The sequence below is a fragment of the Lagopus leucura genome, unplaced genomic scaffold, assembly GCF_019238085.1.
Source record: "Lagopus leucura isolate 7727_CA_CO unplaced genomic scaffold, USGS_WTPT01 Super-Scaffold_100002, whole genome shotgun sequence".
In the NCBI taxonomy this organism is placed as follows: domain Eukaryota; kingdom Metazoa; phylum Chordata; class Aves; order Galliformes; family Phasianidae; genus Lagopus; species Lagopus leucura.
In genome coordinates this window covers 49,627,357-49,651,999 of record NW_024962263.1, presented here as the reverse complement: position 1 = coordinate 49,651,999, position 24,643 = coordinate 49,627,357, and the positions used below count along the sequence as shown (strand labels likewise).

The 24,643-nt window shown below is 37.2% G+C and overlaps 1 protein-coding gene across 6 annotated transcripts in view; it reads right to left on the bottom strand.

The window, feature by feature from the left end:
• Window positions 1–24,643, bottom strand: part of ASXL3 (ASXL transcriptional regulator 3) — a 129,968-nt gene that overhangs the window by 79,185 nt on the left and 26,140 nt on the right. For all 6 annotated transcript variants that reach the window (XM_042869117.1, XM_042869118.1, XM_042869119.1 and 3 more), the window contains exons 2-3: window positions 24,141–24,223; window positions 10,178–10,180 (exon numbers count right to left, since the gene is read on the bottom strand). In XM_042869117.1, coding sequence (XP_042725051.1) covers window positions 10,178–10,180; window positions 24,141–24,223 — 86 coding nt within the window. The remainder of the gene's footprint in view (window positions 1–10,177; window positions 10,181–24,140; window positions 24,224–24,643) is intronic.

Sequence of the window (24,643 nt, the reverse complement as noted above, 5' to 3'; positions counted from 1 at the left end):
CTTTCACTGAAGTTAACCCAAGTAGTGACTCCTAAAGCAGGAAACTTAGGGATGAACTTGAACCTTGCCCACTGTCGCTTGCAAGGGATTTACAAGAAGCTGGAATCACAGTTGATTGAAGAATTTGTTATATCGCCAAGAAAACAAATCTCTTCATTTGCTTCAAATGTGAAATAACTTGGACCAATACTGGAGAGAAACTCAGTGTGGATATCGCCTTCAAGCCAAGCCTAATGCAAGGATGCTCTCTGCATTCTTAGCAGAACAATCAAAAAAGCTGCCCAAAATCTCAATAATAAGTTCACCCACTGACCACACAATCCAGTAAGACACAGCTTTCCTTGGTAAAGCAGAGCTACCACATGTGACTAGCCAACTGTCTCCTAGCTGTTTCTCAGTAGCTAACAGTTTGGTTCACTCTTGCAAATACTGGCCTAGACTTTACTTATTAATCACCTTTTTGCTGTACTGTAGCACTGTAGCACTTTTTTTCTTGTAGTAAAGACTACTGAAAACACATTGGATCTGCCCTCTACTCTAAAACAGCCTTTGACAAACATTTCAGTCTAGTTCAGTGTTTCCACCCTTATTTTTTGAGAACTGTGGTCTGAGGCCAGGACATCCACTCTATAATTCTGACATAGGAAGTCCTATATTCCACAATACTGTTAATCTTTCTAATATCTAGAGGAAAATGTACTGTAGATCCTTGCTCAGACTGGAAAAACTTCTCATAGTGGCAAACGTGAAGACAACAGCCACATTAATGTTCCAGGAAAAAAAAAAAAAAAAAAAAGTCCTTATGTAGTAAAACCAAATTTTTGTTAGAAATCATTGAAAACAATAAAAAGGTCCAGGACCTGGAGAAAATCTCTGTGGTCTTCATATCAAATAGGCCTCTTTTTGGTTTAATAAACTGGCTTCTCCTACAAGAAAACCTTATACAAAAATTACAGAACTTGTATAAAATTTGAACTGTTCCTGAATACAACTTTACACAACATGTGAAAATAAAGAGTTACTGCCATATTTGTTCCTGAAAAGATTTTTTTCTAAACGAAACAAGCAAGGAAATCTTAATACCTATCAAGACATACATTTCCTCTGGGTTTGTAATTTATTTTAAAGCACAAAGAAAAGGAAAAATGAAAATCACACAAAACTACATTAACAATGTCACATTAGAATCTGCAGACAGAGCAATACAAGCATGCTTCCCTGAAATTTAGATATCACTAGTGAATATTTTTGCAGATCGCCCTTCTCCACTGTCAGTCATTCCTCTGAGTCTGTCTCTCCAAATATCTTTAATGATCTAAAAAGTATGCTTATAACACCATGTCACCTCTTTAAATGATTTTCACTAATGGTAACAAGCATTCCTCAACCACAAAGAAAACAAGACATTTTAAAGAGAATGTTTACACTTTCTCTGTGTTTTGTAACACCTGGGAAAACCTCAGGTTTCTCTTCTTCAAGAAGAAAAATCTCAAAAAAAGGATATACATAAAGGCATTCCTGTACTTTGAATCCTGCCCATTTTGTTAGATGTAGAACAAACAACACAAGAATAAAGCAACGCTAGCCAAAGCGAGGGGAAGCATTTAAATGTGTTTTTCAAAGACGCAGACAAAGATTAGAAGAGTGCCTTTTGAATCCTTCTAAAAGAAAAATGTTTCAAAAAGGAAGTTATACCAAAAGAACAAGAAATCCACATGTATCAGAGGTGGTCACAACAGCTACAGTGTCCTCTGGACAGAGAACACCTTCCTCATTCAACACATCTTGAAAGAAACTTTGATATCTTTGTGTAATGAATTCGTACCTTGGTCAAATAATAATTCTCTCTTGACAGCCACTTCCTTTGCAAGAATATTTTTTTTTCTTTTCTTTCTTAATAAAATATTTCCTTTTAATAGTTTTAACTGATCTCATTAAAAAAACACTAGTCCACTTTTCATATTCTACTCTAATACCAAAGATCAGCACAAAGAACAAAATTATAAAAAGAAAAAATGAATTCCTCTCACATGAAAGGAACTCTAGAGTAGAGGTTAAAACACAGCTTTCTTAAAGAAACCAGGGTTTTGATATACACGATGTCTTATTTTAGTATCAGATTTCACAAGCCCTTGTGGATTTTAAATACATATGTTTAGAAAAATGAAGTAATGACTGCTCTACAATCAGAAATGGTCTGAGCCCAAGAAAAACATTGCCACAAAATGTGCAATGCATAGAAGGAAAAAAAAAAAAAAAGAAAAAAGAAAAAACAGCCTTCCAAATATTCTTGGCTTCAAGTTGGTTGAAGCTTATTCTTAAAATACAGTTAATGTGGAAAGTAAAGTGACTATGCTGAACACGACATAGTCAGTAATCACAAATGCCTTTTGTTCTCTAAAATTTAATCGTACTACACAAGGGACCTCTGTGAATTTATCCCAAGTTCTGTTATTTGATTTGGCTTTTTAATTGGCCAGCCTCCACAACAACTTTCTCTGTACCGTTTTAGGAAGATTTTGAGTGTGTTATCAACATATTACTGGTTAGTCAAATGCAAAATACACACAGCTGTTTATTAGAACATTGAGCTGCATCAAGGTTCACACACTCACATCATCATAGCTAATGTACACTGGAAGGAACTTCCAGAAGTCATCCAGTTCAACCTTCTGCTCAAAACACAGTCACTTGGATTGGGATCTGTCCAGCTCAGTCTTGTGCAATCTCCAAAAATGAAATCCTCACAACCTCTTTGGACAACCTCCTCCTATGCTTAACTGCTCTCACTAGGAAAATATTTTTCTTAGTATCAAATAAGAATTTTCCATGTTCTAGCTTGTCTATTGCCCATCATGCTACCACTGCACAACCTCCAAGAAAAGCCTGTTTTCTCTACACCTTCCCATAAGTTAGCTGTGGACTGCCATGAGATCTCCACAAGTCTTCCTTTTCATTGTGCGAACAAGCCCTGCTCTCAGCCTCTCCTCATACATTACATCTCTGGTCTCCATCCATCTTGGTGGACCTTTACTGGACTTGCTTCAGCATGACAATGTCTTTCCTGTACTGGGAGACCCTAAGCTGGACATAGCACTCAAGATGTGGTCTCACAAGCTCCAAGCAGAGGGGAAGGATCAGTCTATCTGACCTGCTAGTCATACATGCTCCTGCTACCACAGCCCAAAGTGGGTTTGGCCTTCTTTGCTGCAAGGGCACACTGCTGACTAACATTCGGACTGTTAACTATCAGACTCCCAGGGAAGTTTCTGCAAAGCTGCTTTCTAGTCAGTTAGCTCCCAACATGCACTGAATTGTGTCAAACAGAACTGAAAACAATACTCTGTATAATGCCTGCCAAGCTCTCAGCAGAGTGGGATCATATCTCTATTTTTTCTTGTATTGCCCCACAGGATGCAACAGGATATGATTTACCTTTTTTGCTGCAGAAGCTTTCTCATGTTCAGTTTGTTGTCCACCACCATGGTCCCTTTCAGTAAGGTTGTTCTCCAGCACACAGATTCTAGCCTATACTGGGCTCTTTGATTATGTTGTCCCAGGGCTTGAGAACCTGCTCTATGAGAGAAGACTGAAGAAGTTGGGTTTTTTTCAGCCAGGAAAAAAGGTGAGGAGAGGACTTCACCACAATCTTCCATACTTGGAGGGTGGCTACAAAGTGGTTGAAGGCTCTGTCTTCACAAGGAGCCACCAGAGAGGACAATGGGGAAAAGGTACCAGCTGCACCAGAATGAAGGTTTCATCTTGGTATCAGGAAGAATCTTTTATAGGGAGAATGATCAATCACTGGAACAGCCTCATGGGGATATAGCAGAATCCTCATCACTGGCAGTTTTCAAGATGTGACTGAATAGCAAGGTAGATTGTCTCACCTGGGCTCTCTTTTCCACAGAAGGTTGGACTTGATGTTCTTCTGAGATCCCTTCTAATCTGTGTTGTTCTAGGATTCTGTGCTGCTGCATAAGCTACTGTGCTCCAGATGAAGGAATTTGTTCTCACCTTCACTGAGGTTCATAAGGTTCCTGTTAGTACACTTCTCTACTGTCTCAGCCCTTCTGAACAGCAGCCCAGCCTGCTGTTACATCAACCCAGCTGATCCAAACATGCTGAAGATACTCTGTCCCACCATCCAGATCTTTCATAGGAACCTGCAGCAATAATAGCTGCAGTATCAACACCTGAATAAGTGGCCACCAAGTGGCTTTTGCACCTTTGATAAAAACAACTTGGGCCATACAGTCCAGGCAAATTTGCTTCAAAAATTTAGTGAGTTCAATATGACAGGCTTTGTCAAAAGTCTTGCTGAGTTAATGGGAGCAACATCTGCTAATCTCTTCTTATGCACTGAACTAGACATCTGATCATAGAAGGCTACAGAAGGAATTACCCTTGCTCATTAGCAGTCTTCTGCCATACATATTCAACTTCCTGAAGATTGGAATGAGCCATTCTTGTTCACCAAGGAGGACAGAACAGCTTCCATAGGCCTTTTTTTTTTTTTTATCCCAGGCTGGTTGATGAGTGCCTCTGTCTCTGAAAGGATAGTGTCTCCAATAGCCGTAATGCTCCTCATCTTCATATACACATTTGGAGAGGCTTCAGCTGGCTCTGATGTCTCCCCTGACAATCCTGTGCACCTCTTTCCAGGATATTTTGCCTGTCCTTCTCTGCAAGCTGAGAATCTTCCTTCTATTGCCAGCAGTCATAAATTTCCAGTTTCCCAGTCTCTGCAGTTTTTATTCACAGGTTACTTGATTATAATCTCTATCTGCTATTCCTCCATATTATGAGGCTCGGGATCTTGCTTTTGCAAAGATCCTATTATCTCTTGTTTGATCTGTATCATGCTGCACAGATTCCTTGGATCTTTTTTCCTTGGCAACTCAGTACCTTGAACAGAGTGCGCATCCTATGGGCAAGGCCAGAGCCCTCTGCAACATCAATCTTAGGGACAGGCTTTATGCACTCCCTGAAGCAACCTAAGATCCAGAGTTCACTTCAGGTCAAGGCCTCTGATGCATGAGGAACAGCTGCTGCTGACCATACACTGTGACACATTAGTACCATCATTCCCGTATCATTCTGAGCTGACTTTCCGTGCCCCATTGTATCCCTCTTGTACTAACTTCTCTGACAACTACCGGTGTGTTTCAGCTGCTACTGTTTCCTGGGCTCTAGGAGCTGCACTCTTGTCTAATAATTCTACTGTTGCTCCTTAAACACTAATCAAACAGTTGTTTGACACTGCTTGATCAAGTCAGCTGAAGTCAAAATGCACAGGTAGTTCATAATAAGAATTAATAAGGAGGTAGCGAAGAGAAGCTTGTGTATAAGAGCTGACAAACACCTCCAGAGGCTGGCTGTAAAATGCAGCAGTGAGCCACCAGAAGTTCCGGAAGCAGCAGCTCCCAGATGTTTACTGAAGCTTCTTAAAGAGGAAGCCTGGAAGCTGCCACACCTGCTAGGTCTCATACTGGTTGCCACTGCTGCAGTCTTAAAATAGTGACAAATTGTATTGCAAAAGAACAGCAGGACTTCTGAGCTGCTGCACCACCCACAGAGCAAGCCCATACAGCATCTGGAAGAGGCTTCATTAACTCTGCTGCACAATGAAAAAGGGAAAGGAGGCAGAAAAATGTTGCCAGAAAATCACTGTGGGCCATATTTAGTTCAGAAGTCTGAACAAGACACCAATTCCACATGGTGCAACCAGAAAGCAATCCTGATGCAGCCACAACTTCCATCCATGCTCCTCCACTGACCAATGAGGAGAATCTCCAGCTTTCCCTCGTGGCCACAGCAGGGGCCTGTGCTACCACAGCTGTGCCAGGAACATGCATCACCCTGAATTATGCCAGCAACAGTTGTACCTCTATGGAGCAGTTACTATTTTCAGTGGAAATCCCCCTTTCTCTCAGTTTCCACTGGGGTTACCAGGTGAGCTTGAAGGAGCTCCATACTCTCCTCAGCTCTTCCACTTGAGCCTAAGGTTGTGTCCTACTCTCATATGATTTCACTGCAGTTTTCCAATTGCCACCATTAAAAGCAATTGCAATTACATTTATAAAATTACGTCTACAGACATCTCTATCCACCTTCCCCCCAGTAAAAATGAACAAATAAAAAAGAACAGACTGTTAACTGCTATTAGAATTGAATCTTAAAAAGACGAATGTATTTCAGATAGAAGGGTTGAACTGCAGCAATATGTAACCATTCAAATGAAAAAATCCACCAGTGCTGCTGAGCAAAGTTCACTATTGCAAAGTTTAAAAATACTGCTTACATTTTATTAGAATTATGGATTTTTTTTCAGTTCAGAAATCTTTAAATATTGAATAAGTTACGTAACGTTGAGCCACTAGACTGTAATATGAGATTACTTTATTAAATATATATGTTTCTCCTTGAAAGGAAAGCTTTAAAACAAATTGCTATGCAGAACTTAAAATAATTTATTTTTCTTTCTTTACTTTCACTAGCAAGAATCTTATTAAGCCTTAGTTACCCTAATTAAATTGTTTTATTAACTTTGGCCAGTCTTAAAAATCGACATGTGCCAACATGTTAGCCTGTTGGAGCTTGCTATGTTGTGGCATTTCAGCCACACCATCCATCTGCCTGAGTAATCATTTTCTGAATCAGTAAGAACATTTTTATTTATTACAGTTTCTATGGATTTTTTTTTTAACTAAAAAGAATATATGGATACAGATACCACCAAAACTGAATTATATTTAAACGTCAGCATTTTACTGTTTTTAGTTAGTAGGAACTGATATTCAGGGTCTTGCTGACCACATACCACTACTGTATATAAACTCACCCAGTCAGTTAAAAATTTTGACTTTGCTGGTAGCAGTATGAAGGCACAGATTCCTGGAACACAATGGAGTTGCATACATTTATTTTTGTTTTTTTTCTCTTTCATTTTCCCTCCTTTTTTTTTTTTTTTTTCCTCTTTTTCTTTCTTCTTGTTTCCTTTTTGATTCTTTCCCCCCTTATCCCATTCTTTCTGTATCTCTCCGCTTTATTATTTCACCCTTCTCAATCTTCTCTTCCCTTCTTCTCTGTTCTTTCTTCTCCCTTCCGTCTCTTCCTCTTCTTTCTTGTTCTCTCCTTTTGTTCCTTCTTCCTCCTTACTTTATGTTTTAATTGGTCCGCTCTCTTTTCATTTTCTGAATGCTTTCTCTTCTCTTTCGGTTCACTTCTCTATCCTTTTTCTTTTTTCTTCCTTTTCCATCTCTTTTTTTTTCCCTCCTTTCTCTTCTCCCTTGCTTTCTCTCCCTTTCCACTTGTGATGGACTAGCCTTGTCCAGCAGACAACTGCCCACCCAGCCACTCACTCACTCTCTCGACAGGAAGCAGAAGAGAGGATGAAAAACTCGGGTAAAGACAGGGAGATTGCTTACCAGTTACCAGCAGACGCAAAACAGATTTGACTTCAACTTGCACGTTAAAATAGATTTGGGTAGCAAAAAACAAAGACTTAAAATAAAATGGAGGGAAAAAGCCAGCAAAGAACAGTGAGGCCACCTCTGCAGATATCCACTACCAAAACCTTGCAATGGACATCTTTTCTTTCCCTCTTCTCTTATTTTTGTTTCCTTTTCATTTTTCTTTTTCTCTCCCTTTCTCTTCTTTCATCTCCTCTCTTCAGCCTTTCCCTCTCCTTCCTTTATCTCCCCTTACTTTTCTCTTTCCTCCTCTTCTCTCCTGCCTTTCTCTCTCTCTCATTCTATAGTATCATAAACCTTCAAAATAGCTATACCTTTTATAGCAGAAACATACAATAATAAATCTTTTTGTGAAATGAAAACAACTAAAACACTAATTTTCATTTTATTTTTGTTTACATCTATTCAAGATGAAGAAAGGGTAGCACTTCTTACAACCAAAAATTCAGGGAAACCCCCACAGGTTTTTTGATTTTTTTTCCAATTTACTTTTACTTTTCTATTTACTTTCCGTTGGGCATGACTTTTTAGAGAATAGAATTCAGAATTTTGGAAGTAAATGTCAAAGCAGGGGGTAGTTATGCAGACATATACTTACTTTAAGAATAAAAAAAAACGTTCTCAATCCAAGAAAAAACAGAAGTTAGAATGAATATGAACACTCTATTTCTACATCTTTAGTTCGTATTCTACTGACCAAAGAAAAGATTAAAAGTGATTTTCTGAAGTCTACTGTAAAACATAAAAGAACAAATTAAAATAAACATTAATTCCCTTTCAAAAGTTGTATCAATGTTTTTGTATGTATTACTGTATTAAGCATGTATGCTTTAATCAACCCCAAGAGAGGCGGAAAAAACTGATGTGATAAAGAACGAGGAGAAAAGGAATACACATAAACAAATAAAGATGACTTCCAACAGAAAGTTACTGTTTTCCAGAATTACTCATTGCTTCAAAGATAATACCTATAAGCAAAAAGATATTACCTTACATTATATCAAAATAAAAGCATCTGCTATAATTCTGCAGCCTAATAACTGCCAAGTATTTCTTTAAAATATTTTTGTTAAGAATTTATGTCTGCTTGCAAATCCTGAAATAAATACAGAACTGGCAAGCGCGATACATCCCGTATCTTTAAAAAATATAGCAATGTAAGATTTACTGTATTGGTTCAAATTAAAGTATTTGGGTGGATGTAAAACATTTAAGTTATGCTTGTGTGCACGGGGGAGTTCCATTTGGCAAAACAGCAGAGCAAAATGTTTTTTTCTTTCCCTCAAAGCACTGAGCAGACACTTTTACTTTTGTGTTATAACTTAATCCAGCTGTCACTGCAATTCATCCTATGGTGGAAGATATTCTTTTTTTTGACTCAGAACAGTTCATTAAGTCTGGAAATGACAGAATTAAACTCCTATTAATCATGTAACTAAAATATCAATCTCATTTCAAAATGTCACAGAAAAAAAAAGTTTTCAGGTTCTAACAATAGTAAACATCAAATAGTTCCTAACGGTATAACATTGATAACTAAAATGAATACATTAACGTTTTAGACTGGCCGTACTTGATAGGCACAGCATTCTACCTGAAAGGAGCTCAATTCTGCTGAAGTCACTAACAATTTTCTTTTGAATATAGGGGTTGAGATATATGTACAAAGAAAGAGTCAAAGAAACGTAATATAATGTAGCATCACATGAAAAATTCAGCCTTTATCAGAAATCAGTAAGTTTTCTATCAGTCATCCTGGTCACTATATGAAAATATTTTTAATGAAGAATTAAACAATATATTAAATTGACAGTATCAACCATCTCATCAACTCAAACTCCTACCTTTTTAGTCTTTGTCCTTATACAAATGGCTTTTTTCTAAGTGCTTCTGCAGTAATCCATTTAATTTGTACACCCAGTAGGTACAAGCTCTAAGAATTGATTGGTAATGCTCAGTTACATTCACTGTGATGTCAAAAGTGCAAAAAAAAAAAAAAAAAAAAAATCTTTCAGCTACAGCCTGTCACCAGTTTTATTTCCTCCGCACAGAATGTGGGTGTCCAAACTTGCCTGGGCCATGCTGAGTGAAGATGAATTGTCTTGGGTCACATATAAAACATACAGTTTATGTAAGTAACAAGATTCCTTTTTTTTTTTTTTTTTTTTTTTTTTTGTATTTTTGTATTTTTTACTAAAAAAAAAAAAAAAAAAAAGGGTAACAAAAACACAGAACTATTGAGTGGAATATTTGCCCTTGTTTTTGTGAAACTAATGCATTGAGTGGCCCCCGGTTTGATGGAAGTAGTTGCAATTCTTAGTGAGCTCTCAAGGTGCCCCATCAGGTTTTGATATAATTTTATTCTTCCTATGCTTCATCCTTAAAAGCAGCTGTTCACAAAGGTACGTACTGCAAAAAAACAATGACATGAATAAGGCACGACTGTGGAGAGGGATTTTTCTCTCTGCTAAGACATGGTTTATAAAAGTCTAGTAAGGAGATAATTTTTTTTTTTTTTTCTACTTGAATGTCCGATTGCAACTGTATACAATCCTCTTGAAAATCCCCAGGTAATGCATTTATGTTGACTGAAAGTGGAGTTGCAAATATACAAAAAAAAATGTTTTCTTTCAGCAACCTTGGGTATTTTTCACTGTTCACAGGATTGTGTTTCGCAAATGTATCAAAATACATTTTCATACTTTCTACGCCACAGCTGTTAAAAAACTACTTTAACACATTGACTTTGGAGACCGTAACTGTTGTGGTCATTTTTTTTTTTGCGCTGAGGTGCAAAATAAAATGAAAATAAAATAAATTGGGCAAAAAGACCTCTGTACTCTTCTTTTATTTTAGCTATGGAGAACTAACAGCAAAACAATTCTTTGTAATGCTTTGAACTTTTTCCCACACGGTTTTCGCTACTGGAAAAACTGCGCAGAGGATATATGTGAATATAGTTCTGTGATTTACAATTCTACATGCATGCACGTAAACTGCGTGTATGTATCTGCGTGTAGAAACACGTGTCTATAAGTACATTTACACACAGAAGCACACACTTTCGTACTTCCAGTATTTTTCTTTTATTTATATTTTTACTTGATATATACATTTTGTTTGATAGTACTTTGTTAACACTGTAAATATTTGCCAGTCATACAATTACTGGATTTAGCACACAGCCATCATAAAACAGACTGTCTTGCTGACAAATTATATGAATTACAAACAGAATATGGGAATTTTCCACTCCTGAAAGAAAATCATATCTTGCTTAAAACATATTTTTCTTTCAGATAATGCTAGGGTAAATAAGCCGAAATAAGTTTAAGCACTTTTCATAATAATTCTGTTTTGAAATGAAGACTGTGCATGTCATTTAATTTCATAGTAATTAAGAAGACTAGCTGTGAAACTCAAAATAAAATTAAATGGAATTGCTATCAACCAACCTTAGACTGCAAAAAAATTTACATCTGTAACAGATTTGCTGAACAAATATACCTGATGGTGGCTACAGTCCTTGGACTGTATTTGAAGTGGAATTCAGAGGCTTTTTTTAGCCCTCACTCTATAAAAAGATAGAATTTTAAATGAATTGTGCACGACTAAGAGAACTAGTACATTTTTCAGCTCCAGCTTCAGCTATATGAAGAAAATAAAAGAAAAATATTTCCATATATTTCCCCTTCAGTTAATAAATGTTTTAATTACACATAGACTGAAAAACATGCCTATGTCTTTACAGAAATATAAAGACATTCATGGAAAGCTTATCCAGAAAATAAATTATTACTAGAAAATAATGCCTTCATAGAAAGCTTGATGATGTTTTCTTCCTCCACATTCAAGTGAAATGCATTTAATTCAGTCTGCCAGAAATGGCTATGCTTCTGCTCTGTGAAAAATACGCTTATAATGAAAATAAATATTTGTCAATTTACTGAATTCTTAGCAGAAAATCTGTAATGAATGGACTGTGTTGTAGTTTAGTTTAGGTTTGGGTTGTTTTTCTTTTTTTTTTTTTTTGTTTCTGTGGAATACTAGAAGTAGCATAAAAAACAGATTATACCATTCTGTGGGACATTTTGTGTATGTCCCTTAAGACACAGTGCTTAGAAATAAAGACAATAGAAGTCAGCTGTGGAATAAATGAAATTCAAAGCAGTATTTAAACCTACTGTTTATTACTAAGTCTTCAATGCAAAAGTGGAAAGCAGAAAACAAATCAAATGTCAAATATATCATAGAATCACTCAGGCTGGAAAAGATCTTAAAGATCATCGAGTCCACAACAAACAAATTTCAGTTGGTAACTAATAGGTTGAAACCCAGAATAATTAATTCTGCGCCTGTAAGAAAAATCAGCTTCTTAGGTTACTTGAATTTTTCTTGCAGGTTCAAGCCTTCAACAGCTTAAACTCTTTTTGTAAAGAATATGTTACCACAGAGTTCATTCAAAAGATGACTCTTTTGAGCTAGTGTTCATAGCATTCTGTGGTTCAAACTTTGATACATATATGGCTACTACTGCCAGGCTTATGTGTTGAATCTCTTTTGCCCAGAAGTTCCTAAAGGAAAAACAGAAGATTACTCTTGCCTTTTCTAAGCACAAGAGAGCCAAACAGACTTGATAACTAGCGAACAACAGTTCTTGCACTGTGCTTCTAACTAACACAGACTGATATTCAGCTTTCTTGAAGGTCTTGTTTCAGACTTTTATTTAAAAACGCTAGTTTATCTCCAATATGACAGATCTTCATTTCAGAACAATGACAAAAAAAAAAAAAAACACGTTCTGTCAAATCTCACTTTCACAAATAACTTTTAGAAAGTTTTGGCTCTGGACAGTAGGAGATGCATATTTCCAGTAGACTGGAAAGCTCTTCTATGCCCTAGGTCCTCTTAAGTTGAAAGATGCTGGCAAAGCAGGCTGGTAAAGGTACTGAAACCAAAGAAGTTACACCGCTATCTATCCATCTTCTATATAGTTACGCTTCACTTTATACAGCCACAGGCAAAGGTTGGACAAAGGAACTGATAAAACACTATAGAATGTGGAAGGCCTCACCTCCTCAACATTAAAAAGAAAAGAAATCATGCTTAATAAGGCACTATGCTAAGGAAAGCATACAATTCATAAAGGAAAAACACCAAATAGCTTGCACTGCAGGGAGGATGGATTAATCATCTAGTGAAACTTTTCTAGTTTCTCTAAGTATCTGGTTATTTTCAGCTTGTCTGTGTCTCTTGGATATCCTTATGCAATTTCTCTTTCTGAACACGCAAAGCAAAACTAAATGCAGAACAGCTCTCTAATATATAGAAACACTGCTGAAAAAACATATGTTGCATACTTAAATAGCGTTAAAAGAAAAGTTACATTTTCCAGGAAAAATGGGGGAAACCCACCTTGACACAATCTGTGCTTCATGTTAATTTTATGCATACAATAACATCAATTTGTAATTCAGGTTTCTCTTATCATCATCCTGAACTATATTATCACTTTCAGATCCTTTCAACAGCAGTCTACATTGAGAGGCATGGCAGCAGAAAAACAACATACAAGATCAATTCTTGCATTAAACAGAAAAATACATTACGAAGGAATTTATTATAAAGCAATAAAGCCAGCACTGAATTTGTTGAGAAATTTACACCACTTACTTTTCACAGCAGATGCTCACCTACTTCAAAATAAAATGTCCGCTAATGGGAAGCATTGCTTTTTATTGCACAAAAAGAAACCTAGTACATCGGTCTCTGCACTGCTATCCATTATTTGTTACAATTAAGTGGCTGGATTTTCTCTTGTATTAAGAAAAAAAAATACATTATCTTTAATATGGCTTTAATATATTTTATGTATGTCTTAATTTCAGCAAAGTAGACTGTGATAAAAGGGAGTTGGGCACGCATTCAAAAGATAAAATATTTTTTGCAATACAGACTGTTAAAAGCTGAAACATGTTTATCACATCACAAAATTTAACCACCGTCATTTTTCCTATTACAGTAAAAGAGATAAGATGTCAATGCTTCCATTGAATTATTAAACTTTAATATTTAATGATCATATGAGCCATTCTCCCTTACCAATGGAACGTCAAACAAATGAATGCACTGCACTAGCATAATGAACGCTCTTTGAGAAAATACAGATTAGGTTTGAGTGGAAGTAAAGAGGGAAGCAAGTCTTTAACAGACTGGATTCCTATTTTCCCAATCTTTACAAACACATTCTGGAACTCTGCTAATGGATTTAAAACAAACCACTTTTTTGCTGATCTTTAAAAAAATAAAATAAAATCAAGCAGAGTATTTCCTATCACTTCCAAGGAAGAAGATTACAATGCTTGTTTTAGCAGCCAGACAGAGAATATTATACCAGGGCTCACTTACTGAAAAACTGAAGTACTGAATACTAGATGAGCATAAATATAGATGGAAATGTAACAATAACATAAGATTTTTTATTTTTTATTTTTTAAAGAGAAAACAAAAGGGAGAACTAACTGTTCTGAAATATCATCTCAACCAAGCATACAAGTGCCAACGTTGACACAATGACAAATTAGAGATGGCGTATAAGTGGGATGTCAGATGAGCCTTTCTAAACTGTTCTTAAATAATATGTTGAAGGTCCCAGCAGTAACAGAATGATGATGGAACTGGGCTTTTATTTTCTCAAAATTAATGCTGGAATCAAGCTAAATAAGAAAGCTTGGATGGTCCTGAGCCAGACTACGAGCTAAATGCTAACATCTGCAACGTCAAAACTGTAGCCTTTAAAAATTTCAGGCACATCGGATGGTCAAATGAGACCATTATACATGAGAAGGGAAAACAGATGACAGCAGACTGGGGTAATTGGAGACCATGGGACTGGTGACCTAGTTAGAGAAAGAGGGAAGGATTCCTGCAGCAGAAACTCTTGGGACAACAGTCTGCACGTAGACACGAACTTGTAGAGATAGTGCACCAGGAACACCAGTTTACTGCATAGAATATCAGAAGTAGGAGGGCAGAAGACCACATATTTGTAGCTCTTCATTTCACTTTGAAATAATTTACTTCACTTCTATATCCTCTCTTCTTATATATGCTCCATTAATATTCCTAACAGAAAGAACAGTGTCCTCCAAAGTATTGAGTCGTAGTCAAAATATTCTTCTTATTTACACTGTGCTATTTATCAAATTAAGTTATTTCCAAAATTATATGCACACCTCAGTAAGTCTAACAAAGGCATTTGCATTTGACATGAGCATGATTTTTAGCTTGCCTGTAGCATCTTGGGTACACATTACTACAAGCATTATTAAAACAAACAAAAATCACAAAACCAACACAGGTAATCTCATCAAACATGTGGGTTGATTTTACTGGACTGTTTATTGATGTATCCAGATAGAGACCCTCCATTGTCCCATTAAAGGAAGAGGAACGACATTAAAAGAAAAACAAATCACGCAATTTCCAAAATTTGAAATACGGAGCAAAAATGAAGAGGTTCAGACAAAAATGTAGCAACTTGAAATATATACACACACAATTCATATAATTATACATAAATATATATACAAAGGACCCATTACTAACAGAAATCATGTCATCTGTGCAATCAGCTGATGGAAAATATTTGAGAATTTCTGATTTTGAATCCATTTCATCGGCATCAAATGACAGTTTTCCAAATCAGTACAAAAACAAGATGACCACTATAGAGACATAAGCAAGCTAGCTTTAAATTCACCTTAGAACTTAGAAATAATGCAACGTCAGGGAATCAGGAATTACCAGACCTACCCACAGGACTGCTTTGTAGGTCTGAGGTACTACCATAGTTATTTTAGGGCTACATCACTATCAAAACCTTAGATTGTAATCACAAAGGTGATTATAGAAGTTACAATTCCACGTTTGGAATGCAGCAGGGAGGAATCCCATCCAATTTTACCAAGTTAGGCTGTACTCTGGAAAAAAAGATGCTGGCTGGGAGCAGCAAGGCAAGAAGAAATAAGCCTGAGATTTTCACATGGTAAAACATCATTAACACAACAGCCTACTAAACTGAGTGGCTCACTGCTATACCAGGACAAAAATGTGTTTCAAAAGAGATGTCTGAAATGAAAAACAGGTAAAAGTCAAAGATCGTTTCTTTCACTGCTCTGCAGACAAAAATCACGTTTATAGAGGCACAAGGAAAAACCTTACAATGTCAGGCAAAAGCATGTGAACGGCTGTCCTGCGCTTTTCCCATCAAAGTTTCCTTTCTGCCCATTCCTGGGAACAGCTACCTTCAAGACAAACCACCACTCTCCTCCAGCTGAAAGGCTCCCAAGTAAATTCTATTAGACATACACAACCACAGAAGCCTTTTAACTGTCTGTGCTCTTCCTTTAATGATCAAAGTCTTGAGACAAAAAAACTGTGGTTCTTCCAATGAAATTTTTAAGAGCCTGTGGTTATTAGAGAGCACTTGATTTTTTTTTTTCCTTCTAAGTGAAAGATAAAAACAACGACTTGTTAATAATTACAGATCACAATGACATCTTGGAATTAGTTCACAAAGAAAGGAAGTAAAAATTTCTGTCTACATGCATATGCAATAAAACAAGGAACTCAAGGTAAACAGCAGAAGAGTGCAGCCAGCTCATTTAGCCTATTTACAGAAACTGCAACATTCAGAAAGGGTTTTATTTTTAAGTCAATAGCTCTAAGGATGAAGTATTCAAAGGCTTAAAGAGACACTGTGAAAAAGATCAAAGGATTCAAAGGTAAGGGTAATATTTCCAGGAGCATGATCTCACTTCAGAGCTACAGACAGACTGCAGATCGTGTGTTTCACTCCACTGATGACTGCTCAGCAGTTCAAAGTATCTAACCCACCAGTTTAATATTTCTGCACAAAGAGTGAAAAGCTAATAAGAGTATTTTGAGATTTATTAGGGTCATACTTTGCTGCTTTTCTAGGCTCAATAGACTTAATGTATTATGATATAATTCATGATAGATATTATCAACAATGTGAAGAAGAAACAGCATTAGTGCCAGTGGCAAGAAACTCTTTTCACTCTTCAGAAAGTCTACTGTCACAACAATAAATCAATAGATAGCTTAATCTTGCCTAGGAAAATGCAAAATATGCAGAGGAAAAAAAAAATTAGAATTAATGCTGTAATTCTTATAGTTGAAATGAAGATCAAAAAAGAAACGTCAAAAGAAAGAAGTTTAGGATTCCTACCAGTAAATGAAAAATGGGCCAAAGAAGAGGGGCTGTTAACCTCTTCTTGACACTTCTACATGGCACTAAGGGACACCGTTTACAGATGGGTCTTTTTAGGTCACGTTGATGGTTGGACTTCTATGATCTTGAAGGTCTTTTCTAACCTAGATGTTCTATGCCACTATGAAAATGACTTGACAAGATGGGTCAGTTGTCCCAGCTAAACAGCAAAATTATTATGAAATCATCCCATTCTAGGGTTTACATTCTTTAGTTTAATGGAGGAAGAAAATAAATAGCTAGCATAGCTGTGGGCTAAAGTTAGACTTCAAAAATTAAACTTTGCTTGTTCCATTTTGAAAGTTTATTGGCTTTTAACTTGTACTGAAAATCTTTTCCAGACATGAAAGTGGACAAGTCAATTTCCCAGCCATACCAAGCAAGGGGGAAAAGAAACTACAAAAAAGCTAACACATCATCTACGGCTATTAGCATCACACATTTATCAGAATTTGGCTGGATATTTTCCTCTGGGACCCCCACAATATATATTGCCTTAGTACTGCAAATCAATTTGGAAAAAATCATAAAAAAACAAGTATCAAGGGAAACACTAGTTCATTTCCTTCATTCAAGGTAGGATCAATTGATTCTGCAAAATTTCTGACAAATAAGTAACTAAAATGATTTCAGAGAGATCTACAGATCAGTCGCACCTTTCTCATAGCTTATGACAGAACTCAGTTATACCCATTAGAAAAAAATCTTCTTACCATCTAATCTCAATCTCTCCTTGCTACAATTTAATGACCTTGTTTCCTGTCCTGTCCATATCAGACAGGCAGAGTAATGTATTCCCTTACTTTTTCCTCTATCTTTAATGTATCCAAAGACTTAGTGTGTCTCAACTTAGTCTTCTCTTCCCTAACCCAAACACTTAATTCATAGTAATTTCTGTCCTATTTTTATCTCCCTGATATTTTTAAAATGTCTTCTGTTGGCCCTAGCCTCCCTGAAGTGTACTACCCTAAAGAGAAGGGACTAGATCATTTCTCATGCTCCTACGGGCAATTTCTGGGTAATGACAAGAAAGGGAAAAAAAAAAAAAAACCAAAGATGGTATTAAGATCAGAATTTTTTAGAAGAAGAAATCAGGAGAACTCAAGAGAGAAGCTTTTTTTTCTGGGAGAATCAGCAATTTTTTTTTTTTTTTTAAAGCACATGACCTATTTAAATACACCGCTATGACTCCGCCGGCATCCCTTGGAGGGGGGAGAATAAAATAAAATGGCACAGGCACAGCAAAGCATCTGGCAAGTTCCTGGACTGTGTTATGGATAAAAATCCTTAAATAGAAGAGTTAAAAAGCTGTCAGGAAGGAAGGCAGCAGTAGGTTTGATTCAAATCAGTGGGGAAGATGGAGCATTCACGAAGGAATAATTCTTTAATGTTAGGAAAATAAGGAAGAACACAAAATGAAGAAAATGAGCTTCAAAAAAATTAAACTTCAGGCAGCTCAGAGAACTGATGTGCGAGATCTCTTTTTCATCCATGAGGCAAAAGGACATTTCTGTAAGTGCAAAAATCAATAGGACTGGCTTGCTCTTCAGTGAAGAGAGTGGCACTATACACTCATCCCTGAAACATAGGAGTGTCAGTGTCTTTTCTTTGTTGGCACATAATTAGAAAGATGTAATGCTTAAACACCTAAAAAAACCCAAAAACAATACCAAACAGAAAAAAATGGATTAAACAACAAAAATAACAAAAATGTTATATGTTGTTAAGTCTGTTTAAATTTACCATAAGGTATTGAGAGCTGGCTGGATCAGCCTCAGAATTATTAATAGCTATTTTTGAGAAATTCTAAAAGGCAGCAGTGATTCCAAAAGACTGGAAAACATTTAGTGACTAGCTTTAAAAATTGGAAAAAAGATGGGGCAGGGAGCTAGAGACAACAATTTAATCTCAATTCTCCCAAATATGGAATAAAAATAATCTGGAAGCATTCATGAGATAAGAAATTGAGTAATACGTGTATCTGTCAAGAATAAATTACTTCAAATCCGTGAGAAATATCCTTTCTGACACAGTACCAGACTGTAGAGAGAGAAACAGAGAGGGTATCATTTACCTCAAATCCAGTAAGCCTTTTGACATTGTTTCTCTTGGAATTTCCATAAGCAAAGGAGAGAAAAGATTATGCTACAAAAGGAAACAAGCTCCAATACAGAAGCAATGCTAAATTTGGAAGAGATGCAAGCATGCTAAATGCAAGACTACACAATAAAGCAATCTTAATAAAACATATTGAAAAACATATGTAGAAAACTTGAAAACAATTTATTAAAACAAAGGAGGAATTCTAAACCTATACAGTAACATCAAAAATACAAGACAGACAATCATCAGCAGGGTCACAGAACTGCAGAAGAAAACACTAAGGTTAGAGCTGATCACAGAATCATCAAGGATGGGAAAGATCTCCAAGATCATCTAGTTCAACTGTCCATCTACCATCAGCATTTCTCTACTAAACCATGTCCCTTAGTACCAAATCTAAATGGTTTCCTGTACACCTCCAGAAATGGTGAACTCATCCACCTACTTGGGCAGCCTGTTCCAGCACCTGATCACTCTTTCAGAGAAGAATTTTTTTCTAATATCCAACCTGAATCTCTCCCTGCACAACTTGAGGCCATTCCCTCTCGTCTTATTGCTAGTTACACAGGAGAAGAGGCCAATCCTCACTTTGCCACAACCTCCCTTCAGGTAGTATAGAGAGCTATATGATCTCCCCTGAGCCTCCTCTCTTCTCCAGACTGAATAATCCCAGTTCCCTCAGCTACTCATCATAAGATTTGTGTTCCAATTTCCCCAGCTTTGTTGCCCTTCTCTCAACATGCTCAAGGGCCTCAGTATCTTTCTTGTAGTGAAGGGCCCAAGACTGAACACAGAACTCAAGAGCCTCAACTGGCCCAAGTACAGAGGGACGATCACCTCCCTGCTTCTGCTGGCAATACTATTTCGGATAAAAGCCAGGATTTCCAAATCCTCCCTATACTTCTTGTAGATGGGAGTCACACTAGCAAGCCTCCAAACCTCTGGGACCTCAGCATAGCAAAGTGCAAGGTTGTGCAGTTGGGTGAGAGTAATCCCAGATATGTATACAGACTGGGAAAAGAACCTGAGAGTAACCCTGCAGAGAAGGACTTGGGGGTCCTGGTGGACGAAAAATTGAACATGAGCCAACATTTTGCTCTTGTAGCTCACTAAGCCTGGGATCCATCAGAACAGGGGTGGCCAGCAGGGATAGGGAGGTGATTGTCCCTCTCCTCTCTGCCCTTTTGAGGCCCTATCTCGAGTACTGCATCGAGGTCTGAGGGCCCCAATACAGGAAAGATGTGGAACTGTTGGAGAGGGTCCAGAGGAGGGGCTGAGATGATCAGAGGGCTGGAGCACCTTCCCTGCAAAGACAGGCTGAGGATTACTAGCGCAACAACACATTATCAGTAGGGTAAAACTAAACTGTCTCACAACGGTCTAATCAGCCTGGATTCAGCCTGGAAAAGAGAAGGCTGCAAGGAGACCTCATTGTAGCCTTCCAGTATTTCAAAGAAAATTATAAAAAGGAGAGGAATCAACTTTTTGTTCAGGTAGATAGCAATAGAACAAGGCGGAATGGTTTTAAGCTGAAGGAGGGAAGGTTTAGATTGGATGTCAGGGAGAAGTTCTCTACAGAGAAAGTGGTGAGGTGCTGGAACTGGCTGCCCAGAGAGGCTGTGAATGCTCCATCCCTGAAGGTGTTTGAGACCAGGCTGGATGGAGCCCTGGGCAACTCGGTCTAGAACCAGATCTGTAGGTTGTTGGCCCTGCCTGTGGCAGGGGATTGGAACTTGATGATTCTTGGTGACCCTTCCAACCCAAGCCATTCTGTGATTCTATGATCCTCCCTTACCTCTCCCTCAAATCGCATAGTCTCAAACCTATTATGGAGGAATTCTTAGGAAACAGAGGTAGATAGGGAAGGGGTCTCCATGCAATGCCAAACTGGGACCTGTTTCCAGTCCTCCTCATCTTTTAGGCCCCTTCTCTCTGCCCTACAGTGACAGGGCAGGGGGTCCATCACTGTTTGGGATGTATCACCTTTCTTGCAGGCGCAGCAAGGACTTACTCTACCAGTCTATCTCTTGCTCACACTTCCTGATGCTTCTTAACCTCTCCCTCTCCTCCTTGAGCTCTGCCATCATACTGAACGGATCTTCCACCTGCTCACACTTCACACAGGTGGTATCACTGCTGCCCTTCACCAGTAACAAAAGGCTCATGCACTCCCTGCAGATGGAGATCTGAACAGCCACATTTTTGGACAGGAACTCTAGGTCACAACACTCTATTTGGCATGAGCTTTCCGCCTTGTGGAAACCATGGCTAAATTTGTTGTCTGGAAGCAACCGATAGGTAAGCGTATATTCATAAATATTTCTCACTTGCCTCCACTTCACCCCAAAAAACACCATGTATTTCTACATCCCCAAAAGGTTCACCGTACAAATTTTTAATACTTCTAGATAGCAAAAGAACTGCCAGCCAGCTGATCATTTGGCAACCGGCCATCACAGCAGGAAGATATTTAAAAAACAAAACTGAGCCATACATCCCAAGATATGTGAACCTAGTTAAGTGTATGACCTCTCACATTACATTAGTAGCTTTTGATTTTAACTCCTAACTTATATCTGCTTTGCAACTTTGAAATTTTCCTCCTATTGCATTTAACAATTTCAGTAGTGAAATATAAATGTAGATCTTGGATGTCTTTATTGCAAACAAACAAAAGAAAAGCCTGAAGAGTCTGATAGTGTATTTTTAAAGATTACATGTAATGACTACAATGAAATTGCTGAAATTCATATGTTATTGATTTAGCTTTACTATCACAGCAAAAAGCTTTAGATTAATTACTGCTGCAATATATTTGAAGAATGACTAAGCCAACTAATCTCATTCATCTATAAATGGAACAGCAGAAACAAGAATTTTTGAAGAACTTCATTTAGGATTGCCAAGGTTCTACTGACAAAGATAATCAGTATAAAGGAATTAGCACAGTATATTAATGTAGTAACATACTGCTGGCGTAAGTCCAGACTTGGAAAAATACACAAATCATTACAGAATAAAATGTGCTAGCTCCATTCTAAGGCTTATGACTACGTGACTGCATATCATAAAATCTACATTCTTCAGTCGTCTTAGCTGGCTGCAGCTTAAAGACCGAGAAGGAATAACTTCAGTAATGACAAAGGTACCATACTGGTAGAAATATACTAAAAGAAACTGCAGAGCTTGATAAAGTGAGTGGGAGACTTTAGACTTAAGTAAAATTTTGCTTTCACAGTCCTTAAGTGCAAAGGCCCAGTGAACAAAATATGTGTATGTCCTTACCAGGAGATAGACATCCAGACAACTAGTGTATGGAAATGCTTCTGAACTAGCCAGCTTATGCCGCATTATATTTTTCAGCTTCCCAGGGAAGCTCTTACTCTTCGGTAGACAACATTTTACGGAATTTAATACTTTCACCTGAGAACTTTTCTGTAGTTTTCAAGTCTACAGAGCAAGCAAGTTTGTGCTTAACTAATATTAAAATGTGACAGACACACAACTCTTGAATAAAATCAGAAGCTAAATGAGAAACTAAGCACTTTAAAAATTAAAAATAAAGAATCAATATCTTTCTTTATTAAACTTGCACAATTTAGATTTTCTACACTAAACAATGCAGAATGACATGCACGCAACTTCGTACAATTTTTCACATATTGAATAAGGAATGTTCAACTGTATCCTTTTTCACTTGTCTACATACCCACTGCCACATATGGCATCCTGCAATAAACTGCATATTCACATACACCAGCATATACCATGAATAAAAATCAGGTCAGTATGAACTTCAGATTCCTTCCTGTTTGCCTACAATCCTCAGTCACTAAAATACTTGGGCAATGAAAGAGAATCTCTGGTTTTGATGCTTTTTAAAGGAATCTTTATCCTATTATTTATTCAGCAACAATTCTACATTTTCTATATTTAAAACATATAAAAATGCTGCCTTCACTGCTTCCCATAGGTTTTGCACACAAAATTTTATTTATGCACTGTCTGGGGAAACAAGAACTCTTAAAATCACAAAGAAATACTATTATCAGGCATGCAAGCTGCTACCATACAGTTGTCTCATATCACAGGAAGTAAGAAGAAAGCAATCTATTCACTGCTGTGAAAAAACAGTATCTTAATAAAAACAGATTTGTCTTTTTTTTTTTCAGTATGCAAATCTTTGCAGCATAACACATGTCTGGACATTCATTTTCAAAAGCTTTCGTTCCCTTGTTTCCTTGGTATTGCCAAATATACTTCAAGAAACTTCTTAGCAAGAACTAATGCATGTTATAATCTGTAAAAAGGGGGAAAATCAACTTGCACACCATCTCTTTTGCACTTTCACCAACATACAGATATCATAAGCGTGTTACAATGATACAAAGAAAGCAGTACATGGTTATGCTCTGCAAATGACCACTCTGAGTATTCTGCTTCTTAGGAACAATAACAAAATTCAGTAACAATATATCCCATTGTTAAATCTGGTTCAACAAAATAAAAATTCAGAAGTAATGGACATAATACTTTATTACGACTCTACAAAGCCTTTGAAGTTCTCTTTTCCTACATTTTAGGTGACATAATAAAATAATGTAATTATTTTAATTAAAAAAAATTTAAAATAAAAGCAAATGTCTCCTTTTGCTTTGAGACAGCAACATGTAATGATTAAAATTATTTATTAGAACAGTGAAATATTACTGCATCATTTGGAGGACAGGAAACTGCATTGTGTGGAAGACCATCACGAAGCAGTTTTTCCTTATTTTATTTCTTGCCCACGTTTCCACTTGTGGGTCACTAGAATCCTAGATCACTTTTGAGGAAAAGGAAACGGGCATGCTCATCTGAAGCAAATCATAGTTATCTGATTCAAAACGTAATGGAGGCAATGGAAGGCCACTCGAGTTCCACAGGCTTTGGATAATCCACCTAACCTCTAACAGCTTAATGGTGCTAAGCCTGGGTCTCCAGGCAAAACTAAACAGCATCACTGATCTTTCTGATCAGATCCCACTGTCTTTCTGAAGAAGCCATTAGACTGGAGCTGGCCTATAGAGGCTATTAGACAGGTACACAGTTAAGCCAGCCACTTATCGTTTTAAAAGCTTTGGACTAAGAAACAAAACCCATCAGCTGTATTTCCCAAGTTGGTACTGGAAATTAATTCAGCCATTAATGAGCACATTGTGTTTTGTGAACCATTCCTAAACAGTTTTCACGGAGACAGTAAAAATACAGAACATATAAACACTGACCTTGTTTCTTTTAGCCCTTCTTTCTGAATGACTTCCAGTATTTGTTTTGCGGTCATTGGTGAGTTGGGATACTTTTCCAATGCCTGAAAATAAATAATAAATGTATAAGTGACATGACAGCTGTCCTGCAGATCTGTAAGGTTATAAACCATGCAGTTCATGTACAGTCACATGCGAAAGGCAGGGAATGCTAGTCTTGAGGTCGGAGTCCTTTGTCTGCTGGAAGGCCAGATATAATCCAAGAAACTGCAGTAAGACTCAGGGTTACTTTGCTTCTTGTGTGCCTCATCTGCTATATCACCTGGGAACGATGCTTACCAGGTTCCATACGAAGAGGTGAAATACGCAACTGATTTGATCGCAGAGCAACAGAATTTCTTTCAAGGAGAAGGGAAAATAAAACAAAAAGCGAGAAACAACAGGACATGTTCTCCTCCCCCTCTCCTTTTTTTTTTTTTTTTAATTACTTTAGAACCATCTGAGGCCACTTGAATATTTGACAC